At 29.3% G+C, this 19,943-nt stretch overlaps 3 protein-coding genes across 6 annotated transcripts; 1 reads left to right on the top strand and 2 right to left on the bottom strand.

Annotated features, from left to right (window-relative positions):
* The first annotated feature begins 1,013 nt into the window (after positions 1-1,013).
* Positions 1,014-3,478, top strand: LOC130932699 (uncharacterized). Its single transcript, XM_057862097.1, has 6 exons — positions 1,014-1,282; positions 1,949-2,019; positions 2,118-2,161; positions 2,264-2,758; positions 2,844-2,934; positions 3,168-3,478. Exons 1-6 carry the CDS (start codon positions 1,138-1,140, stop codon positions 3,252-3,254), a joined length of 933 nt encoding a protein of 310 aa, XP_057718080.1. The 5' UTR covers positions 1,014-1,137; the 3' UTR covers positions 3,255-3,478.
* An 848-nt stretch (positions 3,479-4,326) lies between these two features.
* LOC130936091 (uncharacterized) lies at positions 4,327-10,007 on the bottom strand. Its single transcript, XM_057866079.1, has 9 exons — positions 9,570-10,007; positions 7,773-8,063; positions 7,532-7,655; positions 6,738-6,867; positions 6,216-6,252; positions 5,876-6,113; positions 5,235-5,345; positions 5,050-5,146; positions 4,327-4,803 (listed from the first exon to the last, which is right to left on the bottom strand). Exons 2-7 carry the CDS (start codon positions 8,001-8,003, stop codon positions 5,248-5,250), a joined length of 858 nt encoding a protein of 285 aa, XP_057722062.1. The 5' UTR covers positions 8,004-8,063; positions 9,570-10,007; the 3' UTR covers positions 4,327-4,803; positions 5,050-5,146; positions 5,235-5,247.
* Positions 10,008-12,454: 2,447 nt separating this feature from the next.
* On the bottom strand, positions 12,455-16,044 carry LOC130932919 (protein REVERSION-TO-ETHYLENE SENSITIVITY1). Of its 4 annotated transcripts, none has more exons than XM_057862381.1 (3): positions 15,634-15,820; positions 13,774-14,190; positions 12,455-13,010 (listed from the first exon to the last, which is right to left on the bottom strand). In XM_057862381.1, the coding sequence occupies exons 2-3, from the start codon at positions 14,056-14,058 to the stop codon at positions 12,588-12,590; spliced, it is 708 nt and encodes a 235-aa protein (XP_057718364.1). In that variant the 5' UTR covers positions 14,059-14,190; positions 15,634-15,820; the 3' UTR covers positions 12,455-12,587. The 4 variants fall into 4 exon arrangements, with proteins under 4 accessions (XP_057718364.1, XP_057718363.1, XP_057718365.1 ...); XM_057862380.1 differs by having other exon boundaries at positions 15,673-15,820; XM_057862382.1 differs by lacking the exon at positions 15,634-15,820 and adding an exon at positions 14,418-15,575.
* Between the last annotated feature and the right edge of the window lie 3,899 nt (positions 16,045-19,943).

Raw genomic sequence — 19,943 nt, 5'->3', positions numbered from 1 at the left:
TTCAATCATCAATTATTTATAAAATCAATTATATATAAGTCTCTACTATTACGAAAAACTTACTAATTATATTTCTTTAAGCATCATATAATAATTCTCAATCTCAAAGGAAAATTCACACTTTCACATATCGCAACTTCAAAGTTCATATAATTTTTTTTTGAGTTGTCTACCGTATCTTTTAATTTGATAGGTCAAAAATTAATTCGTCACGAATCAAAACTCTATTTAAAGGTTTGCTGCTGACATGCATAAGGTAAGATTCAAACTCTCAATATTTATTTAAGTAGACAAATAAATTAACCACTCGATCTATCCAAATTGATTAAAATTCATATAATTGGTACGAGTAAGTAACATGTGATATCAACACGTTACATAAATTGTAAATTACCAATAAATCCGGATTTGAAGTTTGAACATTACAATTACACATTTACACTTGGTGATTAATGTTTGGAACTGTTAACCAAATTTAATTTTTATGAGCGGATCTTAAATTTAGTCATAGTGAATATAGACTGTCTCGTATTTATCGTGACCCAATAGAAATGGGATATTGGTCGCTTACAAAATTAAAAGATTATACATAAACACTAAACACTAAGTACTATGCTGGCAATCTTCTTTTTAGAGTTTAGTTTCGATTTATAGACTCTTTAAAATATTTTATACACTTATATAATTAGATTTTTTTAATAATTATTCATGTAATTAATATAAAAAATAACATGTAAAATTATTTTATATTGATAGTATATAAAAATTAAATTTTTTATAAACAAATAATTTATAAGAATAAAAAATCTTAAGGCTATGCTGGTTAAGGTAAACAAAATTAAGATTTGATGTAAAATTAAAAAAAAATAAATTAATTATCTAAAATATAAAATTATAATAAAATTTAAATCATAAAATCTTAAGATTTAGTATACATGTAAAATCAATTGACTTATTTAACATTGTAATATAAAAAGGTTTAAATTGAGAATATAGTTACAAGGTGGCAATATTCGCCATTTACACTCTTTGCAGCCTTTTAATTTTCTTGTTCTGCATCAGATTCCTAAGTTCTGAACCACCGATCCAAACACAATCAAAGCTTCCCCAAGAAAATAAGAAAAGAAAAGGAAATTAATGGCAGACAAGCCAAGCCGATCGCTGATCGTATTCGGAGACGGGTTGGCCCGTTTCATCGACCCATCATCACACATCAACCTTCATTCTCTCGCTTCCAATGCTTTCTGCGGTTTCTTGAGCCTCCCCAATTCCCCTCTCTCAGGTTCATTTTCCTCTTCAAGACAAACCCATTTGGTTAATAACACTATTATATTAAGAAGTTTGGATTTTGATGCATCTTAAGTGTTATTCCACCAACTGTTTGTGATAATGTCAAAGATACCATATGTGATGATAGAAAAGTGATCTGCTTTTAGTTTAGTTTCTATAATCTGTACACTTTCATTGTAACATCCCATAAGTGGTACAAAATTGGAAAAGTGTTTAGTGCAAGAAATTTTATGAGGATATGGTTGCTAGAATTGTGTTGCATGTTGCTTTACTCTTGAATGGATAGACAGAATAGTGGATTAGATTACTTTATTGTGAGTAATTCTGATAGTATTTTGCTGACTGTGTGGAATTGCTCTTTCTAAGTTTCTATAATCTGTTTCTGAATAAGAAGACTTTTCAAAAATCAGTATCAGGGATTTTTTTTTTATTGAATTAGTGTAGTCCTCTGACAGAATATTAGTTTCAAGGTGAATTCTATGGTGTCTAAATTTTACTAAATTTATTTTTTATAGTAAATTTTAAATATTTTTAAACCTTTTTTGCAAACTAGCATCACCTTTTAGGCACCATAGCAATCACTTGGTTTGAATGAAAAATCAATCACCGAACTTCTTTTCCTGTGACATCAAAATTCACTTGAATATATAGTTTTCAGAAAGCGAGGAAGAGAGGATAGTTAGAGAGTTTGCTGTATTGCTGGATGCATGTGATGCTTGTTTAAATACGGTGAGACTCATTTACTAAGAAATTTTTTTATGTTTGAACACACACAGCTTCAGAAAACTGTGAATAACATATCATAAATGGTTTTTGATCCTTGTCAGAGTGGTAACCAAGATAATGCACCAAAACAAACCTTACCTGATAGGTATTTTCTTTAATACATTTTCGACTCTCTTTTATTTTTATAGCATTGTGCTGTTTACTTGTTTAAAGGAGATTTTAACGGCCAAAGCACTTCCTTATACAGGTTTATGGGAATGAAAGCTGCTATATTGACAAACAATTCAGGCTTGAAATCTTTTAGTGCTAAACTTGGCTTCAGTGTTCTTGAGTTAGATGAGTTAGTGAAGACTAAGGAGTTACAAGACATTGTGGTCCTTGAGCTGCTCAAGTTGCTTGGCTTTCAAGAAGGAAAGGTGGTGGACGACAACTACTTTGATCTTGTTTTCCTTCACGTGGGAGCTGGTGAGAAAGTTGATAGTAATGACCAAAAGGAGATTGATACTGAAATGGAGTATGTCAATGGCTTGGTTGGGGAGATAATGAGCCAAGCGCAACCAGGATCGGACGTTGGTTCTAGGCTACACTTATCTGTTGTCATGAGCTATGGGAATGTCTTGGAGGGTGATGACTCCAAGTATTCGGTGTCAAAGAGGGCAGATGAGAAGAACTCTTATCTTTCAGAGCTCTTTCCTTTGCAAAGTTATACTATGAAAGGAGGAAGCCCTCGAAAGGATGTAAGGTAATTAAGCGCAAGGGTAACTTAAGTTCTCAGTCTTGCTTCCTCTTTGGAATTTCTTTATTTATACCCTCATGAAATGATACAGGCACCATTGTCCCATGTTGATTGCTCAGTGGCAACATGCTGTGACTCGCAAGGATGAAACACAGAAGTTTTCTTTCGAAGATTTCAAGGAGGTTCGCTTTTAAATTTTTACTTCTGGTTTTATTCACAAGTTAGTTATTGATTAATCTAATAAGTGTTTCTATGCAACTGAACACAGTTCGTTTAGAATCTCGATTATTTTAAACGATTTATCCAGATATGTGAAAAGCTGATTTTGTTTTTGGTAAAAGAGAAAAGAAAGTGATTTTCTATTAATATATTGGCATTTCGTTCAAACTTATCTTATTCTCTTCTTGTCATGCAGCATTGTGGGAATCTTACAATACCAGCAGACAGGTTCTTGCATGAGATAGCCTTTAAGCTTTGGAAAGCTCCGAAGTATGGAGCCTAAGTTCATTTTCATTTCAAGCCTCTTGCCATAGCAGCAGAGTTCAATCTACTTAACTTCTAGTGTTAACATGTCTGGCACCAATTGCTGGTCAAATGTTGATAACATGTTTATTTTCATGGCTTTTACTTTCCAAATATTTATACTGCCATCTCATGAGTATTTCACGAGTTTTAGGCCAAGCTTTACAGATGTTCCAACTACCAATCTCATGAGTATCTAACGAGTTTGAGTAAATACTAAGAATTTGTTTGGATAGGTTTATAAGTAATTTTTTTAATTTTTAATTTATAAAAAAATATAATATTAATGTCTAGTACAATTTTTAAAATTGAATTATAGTTTTTAAAAAATTATTGAAGTGCTTATGAAAAAAAAATACTTCTCTCATAATTAAATTTTTTTTTATTATATTTCTTTTAAAATAAATATTTTTAAAATTTAAAAAACAAATATAAAATTATTTATTTATAAACTACTTTTAATATTAACATTTATTGTTTAAACTAAACCTAAATATCCTGACACAATAACTATTCACGTTCTCTGCTTATTAACTTTAATTTTTTAATAAACAATTTTATGATATGGTATTCAACTTTTTTATTTAAAAATCAAAAGTTCGATATATTGAAAAAAAAACCCTTAACAAGTGATTTGATGAGATTTTTTACCTGGCAAAATACTATACAAGATAATAAAACATGTAACATACGGCCATAAATCCATTAATAATATGTAATTCAAATTTATAACTTCACTCGTGGGATTTGAGACTTTGTTATAAACAAATATTTGACATATTTTCATCATTGTTAGTACTTAATTTTTGTTGATGTGATTTTAATATTCACGTTAACTATAATGTAAAATAGTTTATTATCAATATAGAAAATCTTACTAATCCTTGTAAAAAATATATATTACAATGCAATTCACCTTGTATGAAAAATTTGAATAAATAATGAGAACAATATAGAGGTTATTACATGTGAGGACATCTATAAATAACAGCTTGACAAAGGACGAAAAGAAATTAGAACAAGAACTAGGTGCCCAATGTGAAAAACAGAGGTAACAATGCAATCTTCTCTAAAATGGAATATACTTGATGGTTCTACCCTGCATAAATAGCAGGTTTCTTAAAATCATTAAATTACACCCGTGTTTCTAGAATTGTTGAAGAACCTATGAGAACTAATATGCACAAAAATCACATTCAATGTGATGGCCCATCCATCGTCACACAAATTCACCCAACATTGACAACTATCTACAAACTCAATGCTGGACATGACTACAAAGAATCATATTTTGATTCAGACATGATTTTCTTTTTTACATACGGTTTATTCCTACATGGCTACCAGAAAACCGATTCCAGCACCCACTGATCCAATACTACCATAACTCTTTCTGAGTAATTGCAGTATCAGGTATAAATACACTAATGTAAACATCCAAATGGAAAAGAAGCAGCCCGCAGATTCCAGTTTCCTTTGCCATCTGGAGCCAACTTATACACAACCTGGTGAGCATGACTATATATGACCTGCACATCATAAAACACATTGGTTTCAATGCCAAACAATTTCACTTTCAAACTAACAAATTAAATGGTAAATTCACACATCATCCAGCAAAACATAAAAGCTATACTTGAACCAAAAAATAGACAATCATGCCATGCATTGTGAGAACAGTGAAAGGGGAAAATAGTTGTCGATCATGAGCTGTTCATATGGGAATCAACCCATTTCAACCTCAATCTAGAAGATGCAAAGCAAAGCAAAAGTACCTCTAGAATGCAAAATAATAACTTGCAAGGCTAGATTGGAAGCCCGCCACTCAAGTAGCAGTTCCACTGCTCTAGTCCTGCTGCACACTAATGGTACCTGCAACATAGTACTTTCAAAGCATAATTCATGCTGGACATAACATAGAGATATACAGTACCAGTAGAAATACAAGTGAAGGGCCCACCTTATTTGCCCCCTCACCCAGCGGTTTGGTCAGGACCACTGCCTTGCATAAACTGTGGAGAAGGAGCAGGAACAATAAATTGCGGTTGGCCTGGAACTGGTGCAGCGATTCCTGAAATGGTCAACACAACTGCAAATCAGTAATCACATACATCAACAGTGAACTTCAAGAAGATTTTCTCAGTAGTGATCGTGAAATGCAGCATGACTACATGCACATCTGACAGCATCATTCTACATTGGATACAGTAATAAAAAACTTGCCTATACTAAGTGCTGATCAAATACAAATTTAATACTCAGTATCCACTAAACTTCAATCTAGCTCTATATTATCAATTATCTCCACATTCTATCAAATGTTAATTAGTAACTAAAAATGCTTACATAGGCAATATTTTCATTTCTTTAATTAACCGCTTTGCAGAAAGATATACTAGCAACAGGGAAGTCTATGCATTTCTGGAATATCACTGCTTATTATAGGTTTTACTGTGAATATTAGTTCCTACGTATATCAGCTTTCATGTCTCAAAAAAGCCTACAAAACAACCTCCAAATCAACTATGTTGCAGAACTCTTACAATCACAAGTGAAAAGTACAAGAGTGTTTACAAGTCAATAAAAAAAAGCAGTGTGTACCGCTAGGATATGGTGTTTGAATGGCAGGCATAGGTGAAGTTGACATTGCATTAACATTAGATCCACCATATGGCACGATCTGATGGCCTGGTATTGTATAGCCTTGCATTGCTGTATACCCATGTCCACTAGGCATAGCCTGACCCACTTGTCCATAGGGATAAATGGTTGTGTTTACTGCACCAGGCACTCCATATATCTGAAGGTAGTGCTGACCCATATATGGATTGTACATACTCTATTAAACAAGATGACAGAGGTAGAAATAGTCAGCAGAAGATCAATAAAAATAAATTCTTTCTAACCCAAATTGAAAAAATAAAATAAAAATCAATATGACCTGTGGGTAGACGTATTCAGGTCCATACGTTGTATACCTGCAAGGATAAAAAAACAACCACATATAATGGAAAAGATCACCTCTATAGCATGATTCTGGTGTAATACATCCTGATGCACAATGCAAATGTAGTTAGGAACACCTCACATACTTAAAGATAAATGTAGCAAATGATTAGTTTTTATTACGTTCCGTTGACATAAGTTTTCCACTAAACAATAAACAACTAATGCCTTATTCTATACGATTCTCCTATCCTAATTAATCCCTACTACGAGGATGCCACATGTTGTAATTGTATATAAAGATCGCCATATGAAAAAATGCCTTAACCAGGTTGAGTTTTGGGTTTTAACATTCAATAGCAATATCACTTGACAACAAATAGTCATAATATTGGAGATATATCCATAGATGTGACAAGTATATAGAAGAAGCTAAAGTAGTAGTAACTATTGACAACAAAGAGACAAACAAATCTTTAAATAAAATTATCTCAATGGGGCATAACATCCAACTCACCCATAAGGTGGATAAACCAACCCCTGTTGATAGCCGTATGAAACTGGTTGCTGGTAGCCGAAACTTCCCAAAAAGGCTCCTCTCGCTGGTTGCAAACCTCCAACATATGGGGAGGCTGGTCTTATCCGTCCTATAAACGACAAAGGAATCAAGCACCAAATAAAAGTAACCCATGTGGAAAGAAGTAGACTATGTTTATGCTACAACAGTACTCATAACAATGAAATATTGCTTGGGCACAAGTCAACAAAATTGTTTAAGAAAAGTAGACTGAATTGGTAAATGGGCCAATCAGAGAGATCAAACTAATTTTAAATTGACCATACATTGACATGCGTGAGCACTTAGCAGACATAAGAAATTGTGGACCAAAAGAAAAGTTGAGACAATGACAGTAAATCAGATAAACGCTCACCTTGCATCTTTAGGATGAAGTACATGTTCTTTAGATAACAGTACATGTTCTAAAAAAAATAAAAGATAAAAACCCAAACTCCACAGAAAATACTAGTCAAGATCACAAGCAATCAAGCACTTTAAATCACCGCCCACAAATTTATCTTGATAACATGGGCATGTAAATGTGGGTTTCCAACCATCTCCAAAGTAATATATATATATGTAATGTAGTAAAAACGACAAGACCAACAATGATAGAAGCAACGATGAAACATCAGTCAATGTACTCAAATTTTAGTATGCGCAATTGGAGTAGCATAAACATCAGTCAAGGTACTCAGTAAATGTAGTCAATTAATTGAGACAGTGGAAGAATGAAATTAGTAATAGAATACCATAAGGCAGCGGAGGGCGTGGTCGACCGAGTGAAGCCAAGTTACAATTAGCTCTTCTACCATCAATGATTGGAGTTGGATCAGCACACGCTCTCCTAGCAGCCTCGGGATCCCGGAAAGTCACCTATACCCTCCAATTCCATGCAGAAACCAAGTCATTCTAATAGTATAAACTTGCAAAACCAACAATTTTTTTTTTAAGTAAAAGCTAGCAATTACAGTGGAATAAAGAGATACTCACAAAACCATATCCTTTGGATCTCCCGGTGTTCTTGTCAGTGATTACTACGGCCTCAAGAATTTCACCAAACTGCTCGAAGTGGCGGCGCATGGTTTCACTTTGAGTCTCCCATGCCAGCCCTCCGACGAAAACCTTGGTGTATGTGGTGTCACCGAAAGGAGAGTTCAATAACTGAAACCCCGAACTTGAACTCGATCCCGAGCTTGGGCCCTGAATCGCTTGGTATGCCATTAACAATCAAGATGGTGGCGATTCTCCTCCACAGGCACCCACAAGGACAAAATGAGAACACTGAAAACGAAAACAACAAAAGAGGAATGAAAATCACCGAGAAGAATATACAAAATGATACTGAATTCAGATTGGGAAGGGATAGGGGGAAACTCAGGCATCCACGTGATCAAGAAAAGAGAAGGAAAAAACAAAGAAAGGTGCGCAGTAGGAAGAAGAAGAAGTAGATTACAAAGGAATATACTGAGAACCAGAGGAAGGAGAAGAGATTCGAAGAACGGCGAATATAAGTTTTTTTTTGGGGGGGGGAATGGAGGAGAGAAGAACAGTGATGAGTGGGGATAACCTAATGACATGGTCTTACAAAAAATAAAAAAGTCTAACCCATTCGTGTATTTTTTGACCATATATAAGATAGACATTAACCACAAAATTTAAAGCTACTTTATACCTAGGACAAGAAATTAGTTATCTAACTAAAGTGTATTATGACGTACTACTGCAATTAAAAGTACTAATAAAATGTCTATTAATATTTTTTATAAATTAAATATATATGATAATAATAAATGAGGTTAGTCAACATGACAAGTATTTTATATTATAATTAATAAATTTTTTGTTCAAATTTTAGAAATAACAAAGTAAAAAACTAGCATTTCTGCATTAAAAACTAGCATTCATCAGCAACAATGTTAACTCTAGCAGGTTTCAAAGTGATATATATAAATGTAACGTATTTAGAGGTGGCCAGCCTAATTATTGATGAAATTAGCATTCATCAGCAACAATAGAAAACTAGCATTCATCAACAACAATGTTAACTCTAGCAGGTTTCAAAGTGATATATATATATATATAATGTATTTAAAGGTGGCTAGCCTAAGTATTGATGAAAATTGAAGAGACCCAATACAAAGTTAATGCCAAAAACATGGAATTTTGATGCCATCAGTTATTTCTAACAATTACAAGAATGAAGAGTTCATAGTTTTGGCAAATAATTTTGCCTTGTGCGGTCCACATCACTCTAGTCCGAAATTTATAATAACTAAACTTCCAAGAATATCTGTGACTCCACCCTAAAGAAAGCTAAACTAAGCCCTAAAGAAATCTTCTCTTTTGTAAAACTATAAGCCTATAAGAAGCCACTGTAACTTTGGTTCATTTGATTGGAAAATTGAACTAATACAAGAGCTATGCAATCTTCCTACACAAGAGTTACTTGCTGTCCCATGTTCCCTTAATCCACGAAAATCCCTTAACAGAAAACCCCCAAGTAACTGCACAAATTCAAAACCTAAAGAATGATACTACGAAAAGCAAACAGAACAAGCATCAATTACATATAGATCTGATCCAAAAACTATTTGTTTCTCCATCTTCAGTGACTCAAACCCTAGAATTCAGGCATCAATTACAGATTAAAGTTAAATCAGACCAACAAATGAACTCAGTTATAGGTGGTTTCAACCGCACAAGGTAGCACGCTTCAACTCTAACAACACAGAACCATATGATTCGATGCAGAGGGAAGCAGAGGTAAAGAGGAAAGGAAAACCAAACCTTATTCGACGCCGCAAGACTAAAGAAACTGTGAAATCATGCGTTGCAACCTCCTTGGCTCTTTCCCTGTACCCTAATTCTTAATGTGCAATTAACGTAGCACTCTTAATGGTTCATGAGACAGATTCAGTTGATGCTTTCCTCCGATTGCCGGAGATTCATACGGAGAAGGAGGTGCTGCGGCGTGTTTTCGATTTGAAACAGCGGAGGAACTGGCAGGTGAAGTTTGAGGAAGTTTCTAGAAAAGAGAATAGCTTAGACGGGTGCCCGTGGTGGTGCTGAAGTGAATGAAGTGAAGTTGTGGAGTGGTTGTTTCCGCCAAGTACGGTGTTGCGGCAGTTACGGCAAGGCCTGCGTTAGGGTCTTGTGTTTTTCTCTTTCCCCTTCTTCTTTCTCTGTACACCAAAAACCCAAAAAAATAAAAATAAAAAAGCAGCACTCCCAATTAGTTAGTTTGATTTACATTTGCCAGAAGGGCTTCTTTTTAATATTCAATAATTACAATATGACCCACATATTTTCTCCTAATTTTATAAATTTATAGATCTCCAAGCACCACATCAAAGAAAAAACGGCTAATTTTGTAAGAAATGAAAAAAAAAATGTGAGTATCATGGTTAATTGGTATGTTTTTTTTATATGAATTTAATATTTTTTATTTTAATTTAGATAACAAATCGAATCTTTAAATTTGACAAATTAAAAGGTCAAATTTTCATAGTACACTTCCCATTTGTGGTAAGATAAATTTTATTCGCTTTCAAACAAAATTCGATTTGTAGGTTTAAAATTTTTTTCAATACAAACATGTAAATTTGACCCTCATATTTATATTTAAAAAAAAATAAAAATCACAAATTTAACCATCAAATTTCTAATAAAAAAAATTAAAATTCACAAATTTAATCCTCATATTTGTGACAATCTACACCAAAAAAAAAAATACACACACAAATTCTTTATCTTATTTAAAAATACCATCAAAATCTCAATAATAAAAATAAAAAGCAAGAAAAAACCTATTTGAGATCTTTCTCAGTTCTCACAGATATTAAACAAAAGAACAGGTCTTATCTTATTTTAACATTACCTTTTAGTAAATTCAATAAAAGTTTTATCTGCACCATAAAATCTCCTATTTTTAGAATAATCACTCGAATTAATTAATGAGATTTGTAAAATCAAATATTTTAGTCTTTAAATTTTAAAATATATAAAACAGTTTTTAATGTTATTTTCATTAAATAATATAGTATTTTTTAAATTTGATTTAAAAAGTAAAATATAAAATAGCCTTAAAAAAATTAAAATATCAAAATAGATTAAAATTTTAAAACAGTCATTTTGATTAATAGATTAAATAAAAAAATTGTATTATCCAACCAAATAAATATTAAAAACTGTTTTGTGTATTTTAAAACATAAAAAACTAAAGTGTTGGACATTAAAAATTTTTGGAACTAAATTACTTAATTACTTCCATTTTTATTTCTGGTTTAGAACTGGCCAAGGTTGAAGCCGAAGAGGATCTTGGTCATGGTAGCTGTTTCAAATAATATGTTACTCTCTCAATGTTCAAGGGGTTCCATTTTCTTGTTGCATTAATACCCTTTAGAATTTTCCATATACTTTGAGAATAATCAGAATATTGTATAACTTTTCTGGGAAAAAAGAATACTGTATAACAGCTGGAAATATTATAGGTGGCATTCCTAAATTATATATTGAGCCAAGTGCCGTTGATTATTGAAATTTAAGCACACTAATTATTACTTTACCTTCTATATGATTGACATAACTTTTAAAGAGAGAAATTTTCTACCCATTCAAATAAAAACATGTTCTCTCCATATGAAAAAGTTAAATTATTTTATAGTGTTTTTAATTTTATTAAATTTATAATTAAATTTTGATGAATTCGACTAAATTCTTTCCATTTTAAAAGGTAAGTTACCTCTTATTACATGTTATAGTAAATTGATTGAAATAAATTAGTTTATCATGATTAAATTTAATTTTTATTTAATAATACATTTTATAAAATAAATTCCCTTAATTTTATCCAATTGAATTTAAATTTTAAATTAAGTGTAAATTGTATAGTTCTTCTTTTCTTTTTTCATTTTTTCTCTTGGTGTCAACAACTCTGACTTTAACCCTTTTTTTTTTGTGACAACCCCTTTTTTTAATTGTCTTTATCTTTGTACGAAAAATGAAAATATTTTTGAAAATACGGAGGAACTAAGATAGAATTATCAAGCGATAGCGTTATGAAAATTTTTTGTTTTTTTGAATTTTTTATTTATTCATTTTAGTTTTTGAGATTTTTTGGTTGAAAATAGTTAATAAATATGTAATTTAAAAAATTTACAAAATAAAACTTCTTTAATATTTGTTATAAATTGTTAAAAAAATTATATTATAGTTCATTGGTTAAGTTATTATGAATAATGAATAAATTTAACAATGATAAATCAATTTATTTCAACTAATAATTATGTGACATATAACAAACTAACAAAGGGTAGTTTTTTTTTTTTTTTTCAAATTAAAAGTGAGACTCAAACCCGAAAATGTAACTTAGGCGAAAATACTTTTTAAAATTGAAAATATTTGATAGAATTCACCTTAAATTTTTATATTTTAAAAACTTTTAATTTAATCTCTACATGAATTTTAAATTTGTAATCACATTTTTATTATTCAAAAAATATTTAACTATATGCCAAGACATATTCGCTATTAATGTAAGATGGATAAAAACATTTTGTAATATTTACTGTTAAGGATTTAATAACAAATTTAAAACTAATCTAAGAATCAATTGAGAGTTTTAAAGATATAAGGAGCTAATTACAAATTTAGAAAAACAATTTAACTATACGAAAAAAAGGAACATTGAAAGCCATTTTCATTCAATTTCCACAAAATGACACTTATTTCTTGTTCTGAAACTTATCATTTGGTGAATTTGAAACAAAAATAAAGACCATCCTTCAATTCAAGGGTGTGCATCATCTAACGCTCTAAAAGGTTTCTAAACAAGTAAGTTCCCATTAAATACCACCCAATTAAGAGTAATGAAAATGATGATAGGCCAATTAAGAAGGGCCATCCAACCATCAAAACACCAATGCAAACAACCACAACAAAAGGCAAGAAAGCCCTTAAAATTGACATGAAATCAACCCAATGACCCTTGAATAGTATCAAGGCTCCAACATTTATCATGTTCCAGCTCATTGATCCACCATAACATAGCCGGTTAAGACAGTTGGCGACGAACAAATGGCAGTTGCATGTGAAGAGGTTGTAAGTTTTGTTCTCGAAACAGCGCATGCTCGAATGCAAGGCATCGTCCCATGTGATTGCTGTCCCATACTCAGAGTGCAGGTAGCCATGCTTGCATGAATGCGCAGATATGTTTTGGGGGAAGCAACACTGTTAACATGTCATTACCAGATTCCACAGAATGTCAAATTGGAGTTAACACTTTCAAACTGTTAAAACTAAATTGAACCCAAAAGTTTTATAGGCAAAGGGAAGGGGAGAACTTTGAAAATGAATTGCTTTCCAAAAAGCATAGGGGAATCCATTAAAAAAATATAAAAATAAAAGTAAAATTATGAATTTGTTAATCCTTATATTCAAGTTTAGCTAATCTTCCACATCATTATGTAGCTGGAATAAAACACCAAAATTATAAATTATAAAAGCTTTACAAAAGCACCCATAACCTAATTCTTATGTACTAGACTACTAGTGTATGTGTAGTTGTGTATGTAAACCAATTTCATTGTTATGCTGGTTTGGACTAGCATCTTTTGATACCTGTCTACCTATTTAGAAATAGTAATTTCAAAATGTGTGTCTTTGCATGTGCACGCGTGCAAGCACGCATGCGCTGCCGGGGTGAAACTAAAAGGTGTTCTAATTTATAATGCAAATGAATCTTAATAAATCAATGAGGAAAATTCAGGCCAAATTTATTTTGAGCATCTGGATCAATATGCAACCTATTTTCAGCAAAGACATAATTATGATGTCGCCAGCCATATCATGTTGGTGTTTTCCTAATTCATATATGTTTAGCCTCAATAGTACCATAAATAAAAATTGGCAGTAAAATTTCTATGCCTTCAAGTAAACAATCTGAGAGACAGACGACAACAACAAACAGAGATAGCAAAGTTGATATACATACCTGTCTTCGATCAAGTTGCAAGTATCTAGCGACTCCACCAAAAGCGAAATTATCAACATTCACAAAATTGGATCCAAAAAAATCTAAAACAACTCCATCCTCCCTGCAAATGCCAACATGACCAATGAAGGGCGCCAACCATGAGACAACTGGGAGGGGATTCCAAACTAAACAACACGGAAATTTCGCCTTCTTTGGATCAATTGGATCTAAAGGCCACATGTCATGCTCTAAGCTTCCCAAGGAGCGAGAATGCTCAATGTCATAACTTGCATTTAACTCCATGTGAAAAGTCTACAGCATTACATATATCTTTGCTCAAATTTCTGAGTAGATGCATCACTGTTTCAAAACAACTACCCGAGACATCCCAACTCGACTCACAACTCAGCGCAAATATCCAGCAAAAAATGTATGCTGCATAGATAAGACAACATATGATACCAGATAAGCTCAAGCGCACAAACACTAATCAAAACTTCCTTATACATTATAAATGTTGAGGCATCAAACTTCATAGTAGGAAATACTTAAATTTCTAAGCATGGAAGTATCTCTGTCAACACTAAAAACAATCATAATAAATCACGAAAGTTCACAAGCACAAAATGCCAAAATTAAATACCAATGCATAATGTAATTACCATATTTGTTTGTACTCAAATCTAGAAGAGGGAAGTAAAAACAGCTGAATATGGTTGAGTGAGTGCAATAAAAGAGGAAAGAGAGGAAGTGTCAAGTCAAAGAGTGATCCAGCTAAATGAGCTCAGATTCAATGTAAGGTCCATGCCGAAGCACGTGTGGATAAAGATCGCACGAGGCAAAACCTGCATAGCAGTTATATTGGCCGGCTAGCCAAGATTCGCGGAATGGAGCTTGGCTGACGACATAGGATCCAAGGACTAGTTAGTTAGTTAGTATAAATAGGACTCGGTCTCCTCCCACATTCTCGGATTTATGTTTTTCTTTCTAGCCTTCTTTTGTTTTTCATTTCAATCTACATATTTAGTATGCTTTTTTTTTTTAAAAAAAGAATGGTTTAACAAGATTTCAATTTTCTTCTAAGGCTTTATGTTGATCATTGCCAAGTTGCTGAGTACCCCTCTTGGCATTAATCATATAGTAAAGGTAATCATGAAAAGTGAGTTTCGGATAGTTTCTTGTTTTGAAATTTAATCAATTCAATTTTAACCAAACAATAGTTATGCACATATATCATCAACCAACCCCAGCAAAAAGCAGAATAAAATTGCCACCCTATTCCCACAAAAGTGTAACATACTGTGGTTTCATCCGTGGATTAATAACTTTTTCAAAATCGTAAACACCAACACCAATTTCGTTCCATTGATGTAGAAAACCTTTACCTCATTAGCCAACAATGTTCCTTCAAGTTATAGTTTAGCAAATTTCCCTCCAATTGTTAATAATAAGCTATGGGTTTGAAAAAAGCTGAACTGTATGAATAGACCAGCATTTCAAGAATCATTAGAGCTAACTCAACTCAATGGTGGAAATTAATTAGCCACTTACAACATTCTTGCATTGTGCTCCACATGAGGTTTATATTGAACTATCACAACAAAGGTCATGTCATAACAATTTTTTCAAACCTAGCACAAACCCTCATGCCAATAACTCACAGAACAAACAGAGTTCAGCAAAAAAATAAATAAATAACAAATAAAAAAAAATCAAACACAAACAATTTTAAACCACAGGTTCTAGCAGAAAGCCAATTACAGCACTAACAGTTTAAAAGAAAAAATAAATTTCAAACAGAAACATTTAATCAAGTACAAAAACTTTCAAAACAAAGAGTGTTTCAATATTACACACATAACACATTAAATCATTCACCTATTCAAGAAATCAACTTCAGTCTCAGAAAAGAATTACCATAAGAATCAGCAACTGAGGGGAAAATTGTAGTTTTAGTCAAAAGGGGTATAAGTAACTATAATGTCCCCATTTTTATAGATGAATACCTAGATTTCTACAATGGAGATGTCAAACAATCAGATTTCTACAACTGAGCTAACCTTAACCCAATTCATACCTGAAGAAGAAGATCTTGTGCTTGAAAAAGATGAAGAAGGTTGCAGAAGACAAATTAAACTCTCTTTGGGGTTATTGCTGAGAAGCACCTGATGAGGACACCATAAAACTAGCAAGGAATCAGAAATTTCCTTAACAAAGTCCAAAATCTCTTTGTATCACTTCAGTAGGAAATAGGAATTGTTATTATTAATATTATTAATTTGTTATACTATGTTCTGTATTAATTAATAATTTTTTTAAAAAAAATAAATATATCGGTATACTAATGTTTGAGTAAATTTTAATAGTTCATTTTAATTTTATATATATTATATATTTTTTATAATTAAAAATTATTGAAATACCAAAAAAATTTTCATTAATTTATTACATTTATTTTATTGTTGTTTTGAAATGGAAGCAATGAATGGAAAATGGGAAAGGTGCATGAACCTTTTGCTGATTTTTTCAATTTCCTTTATCCATGGTGGGCCCTACCATGTTTAAATTCATTTGTGTAAAGTGTAAACCGCTACTACAACGTATCCATTTTTTAATGGAAAAGTATATCTACCAACATATTATCTGCCAACTTCTTCTAACATTTATTTATATTTGTATTTTTTGAAAGTGTGTTCATAAATGTGTCTAATAATTAATATATTTTAAATATATATATAAAGAGATACATCTAGAAAATATATTTATAAAGACACTTCTATTAAACATAGTTATAAAAAAGACATTTTCATTAGACACATTCACGAACACACTTCTATGAAACACAATTATAAATAAGAGTTGGTAGAAGTTGGCAGATATGCTGTTGGTAACGTAGCGGAACCGTTTTTTAATACACCAACAAAAATACTCTCCGAATTTGATAACGATAAAAATATATTTAAAATATTATTAAATACGATAAAAATAATTAAAAATATTATTTTTATAAATAATATACAATTTTTATATTTAATAAATTATTTATATATTTAATTTAAAATTTTATAAAAAAATAAATAATTATTTAAAATAAAAAAAATAAAAATTCAATTTTTTTAAAAAAATTTCATTAATTTTTTCTTGATCATTATTAAAAATAAATTTAAAAATCTATTTAGCATAAATAATTAAACTTTAAAATAAAAATATCTATTTTTTAATTATAGTTGTAAAAAATTATCAAAATTTAATTTTTAAAATATTTTTAAAAATATATTTAATAATAATATTTTTATCATATTTTAAAATATTTTAAGAATATTTTTGTCATTAATAAAAATGAGAATATTTTTGCCCGTGTGTTATAAAATTAAAGACAATTTTAATAGTTTATCCAATTCAACATATTATATGTATATTAAAAATTAGAGGTAAAATATTAAAATTGCATCCAATATTTTGACTCTGATAAAAATAATCCTCACTTTTAATAATACTAAAAATGTATTTAAAATATTATAAAACACAACCAAAATAATAAAAAATATATTTTTTTATAAGTAACAAGTGAATTTTATGTTTAGCAAACCGTTTATGTTTTTTATCCAAAATTTTATAAAAATATTTAGATAATTATTAAAAAAATACATATAAAAAATTAAAAAAAGAATCGATTTTTAGAATTTTTTATTTTTTAAAAATATGTTTGGTTATTGATAAAAAAAACACAAAAAAATTATTTTGGCATAAAATCACCAATTTTTTAGTACAAAATTATTTTATTTTTATAATCATACTTAAAAAGAATGGTATCAAAATTTAATTTCTAAAATATTTTTAAAGATATAATTTAATATTGAATATTTTTGTTGTATTTTATAATATTTTAAAAATATTTTGTCATTTCTAAAAGAAAGAATTTTTTTGTTAGAAATTTAAAATTATATATAATTTTGATATTTTATCCAAAAATGAGTTATATGTCACATTAAAAATATATAAGATAATATATATAAATATCTAATAGACTATTTAATTTGATTTTATGTATATAGTATTTTTGTAAATTCATAATTGTTTTCTGATATTATTTGTAGACACTTATTTTATAGCTTTTGGTTTTTGAGATGGTTATACTTTAAAGTAATTTAACTATTATATTTTTTATTATTATTATATTAAGATATTTATAACTGTTTTAATTTTGAATAAACAAATAACACTACTTTTTATTATCTTTTATATATAAGTTACTATTTTTATTCAAAATCTTGTGCAATACTATAAGTAGTTTGATTTATTTAAAAATATTTTGTTATTTTATTTATATTCATATCTGCTAATTTTATACAGTTAATATATACACTAAAATAGGGTGAAAGATTTTAAAGTTACATTAATAATAACATTTTAAATCTCTTTTTTTCTCTCCCTTCTACCTTTTGTTTATTAACTCATAAGACATAAGCAAGCTGCAAAAATGCAAATAAAATAATGAGCGGTGATAGACTCATTAAAAGATAGAGGATAGTTAGATACATTCTCTCTCTTTATTTAATTTAATTTATTTTGGTTTTGTGGATTCGGCTTTTGGGCAAACATAATTTAATTTCTGTTGCTGTGTTGAGAGCATGACAGGTTTCACAATGCTCCCGTTTGCCCATCTCTTTGCCATACTTCTGTTGCCGCCATGCATCCCACCCCAAGTTCTCAAAGTCCAACTACCTATTATCCCATAAAAATATATTATTCATACATCAAAATTAATCATAAAATAAATTATTATTTATTTTTATATAAATATTATATTATTTAACTTATTTATATATATATTTTATATTAATCAAATTAAGTTAGTTTAGTAATTACTATATTATTCTATTTAATTAAATATCGATTATTCGAATTTTACTTTATTTATATATGCAGTAATTTAGTTTTCGATAAATTCTCAAATAGAATTTAAATTTATAACAAATTAGTCAAAAACAAATTAGTCCTTCACTAGTTGGCTTTAAAATACACATATTAGGATTAGTCACATAAAAATATGTATTTATATATAAAAAAATTGAAAAACATTAAATAATATAATATATTTGATCAAATATATGTTAATATTTTAATTATTATATTCGAATTAAATATTTTAATGTGATTAATCTAAAATAATGTGTAAAAATTTCGATAATACTTTTTTTAATTGAAACAAAATAGTCTTTGACTAAAAAAATTATTAAATTAATTCTCAATCTTTTAAAATATCAAACAAGTTAACAAATCTATGGACAAAGTAGATGCTATGTAATGTAATGTACCCTTGTATCATATCATCATCATCATTATCATTATTTAATCTTCTCATCATCATCATTATCATTATTTAATCTTCTATTAGATTCAAGGTGGATGTTATAATACTCCCCTTATATTTGAAATTTTGAAACTCTTTTAGATTATCAATATTGTAATATGTGTTGGCACAATTTTTTAATAGATATTCTATTAATAGAACTTTTATTATATATTAATAACATCATCAAACAATTAATGCCAATAAATTATATTTAAAAAAATTAATATTTAAAAAATTAACACTAACATAAAAATTATACTTTTAAATAAAAACCATAAAATAATCATAAAATATATCTTTACCTATTAAGCAACGTTTTTTTTTAATTAGTGTTTTATTAGTGTTAATTTTTTTATTGAAATAAAATAAAAAATTATTGTTTTCATAACAATTCTTTTATTTTTATCTTTAAGATTTATTTTGTTTTAGAATTTTATAAACTCATTAAGTATAATCTAAATCGTACTGGTATATTTTTATCTTTTAAGATTTATTTTTATATTTTAATTAATTAATAATTTTAAATTTTATTTATTTTAATTATTTATTTAATATTATAATTCATTTCATAAAACTGATCACGTATACTACTTTTTTTTTATCTATAACATCATGATTTTAAAAATTAATTATATTATAACATACCATTTAATTAGGATATATATAAATATATATTAGGAACAGAATTAATATTTTTTAAAGTGTTATTTTAAATCAATTTTAGGTTATTATTTAAATTTAATTTTATATTTTTATAGTTAAAACTAAATTTAAAAATAATTTTAAATAAGTAGTCACAAATCAAAGAGTAGAATAGTGTTAAATTATCGTC

The sequence above is a fragment of the Arachis stenosperma genome, chromosome 6 (assembly GCF_014773155.1).
Source record: "Arachis stenosperma cultivar V10309 chromosome 6, arast.V10309.gnm1.PFL2, whole genome shotgun sequence".
NCBI lineage: Eukaryota > Viridiplantae > Streptophyta > Magnoliopsida > Fabales > Fabaceae > Arachis > Arachis stenosperma.
The sequence above is the reverse complement of the archived record's forward strand: the minus strand, read 5'-3'. Positions and strand labels throughout refer to the sequence as shown.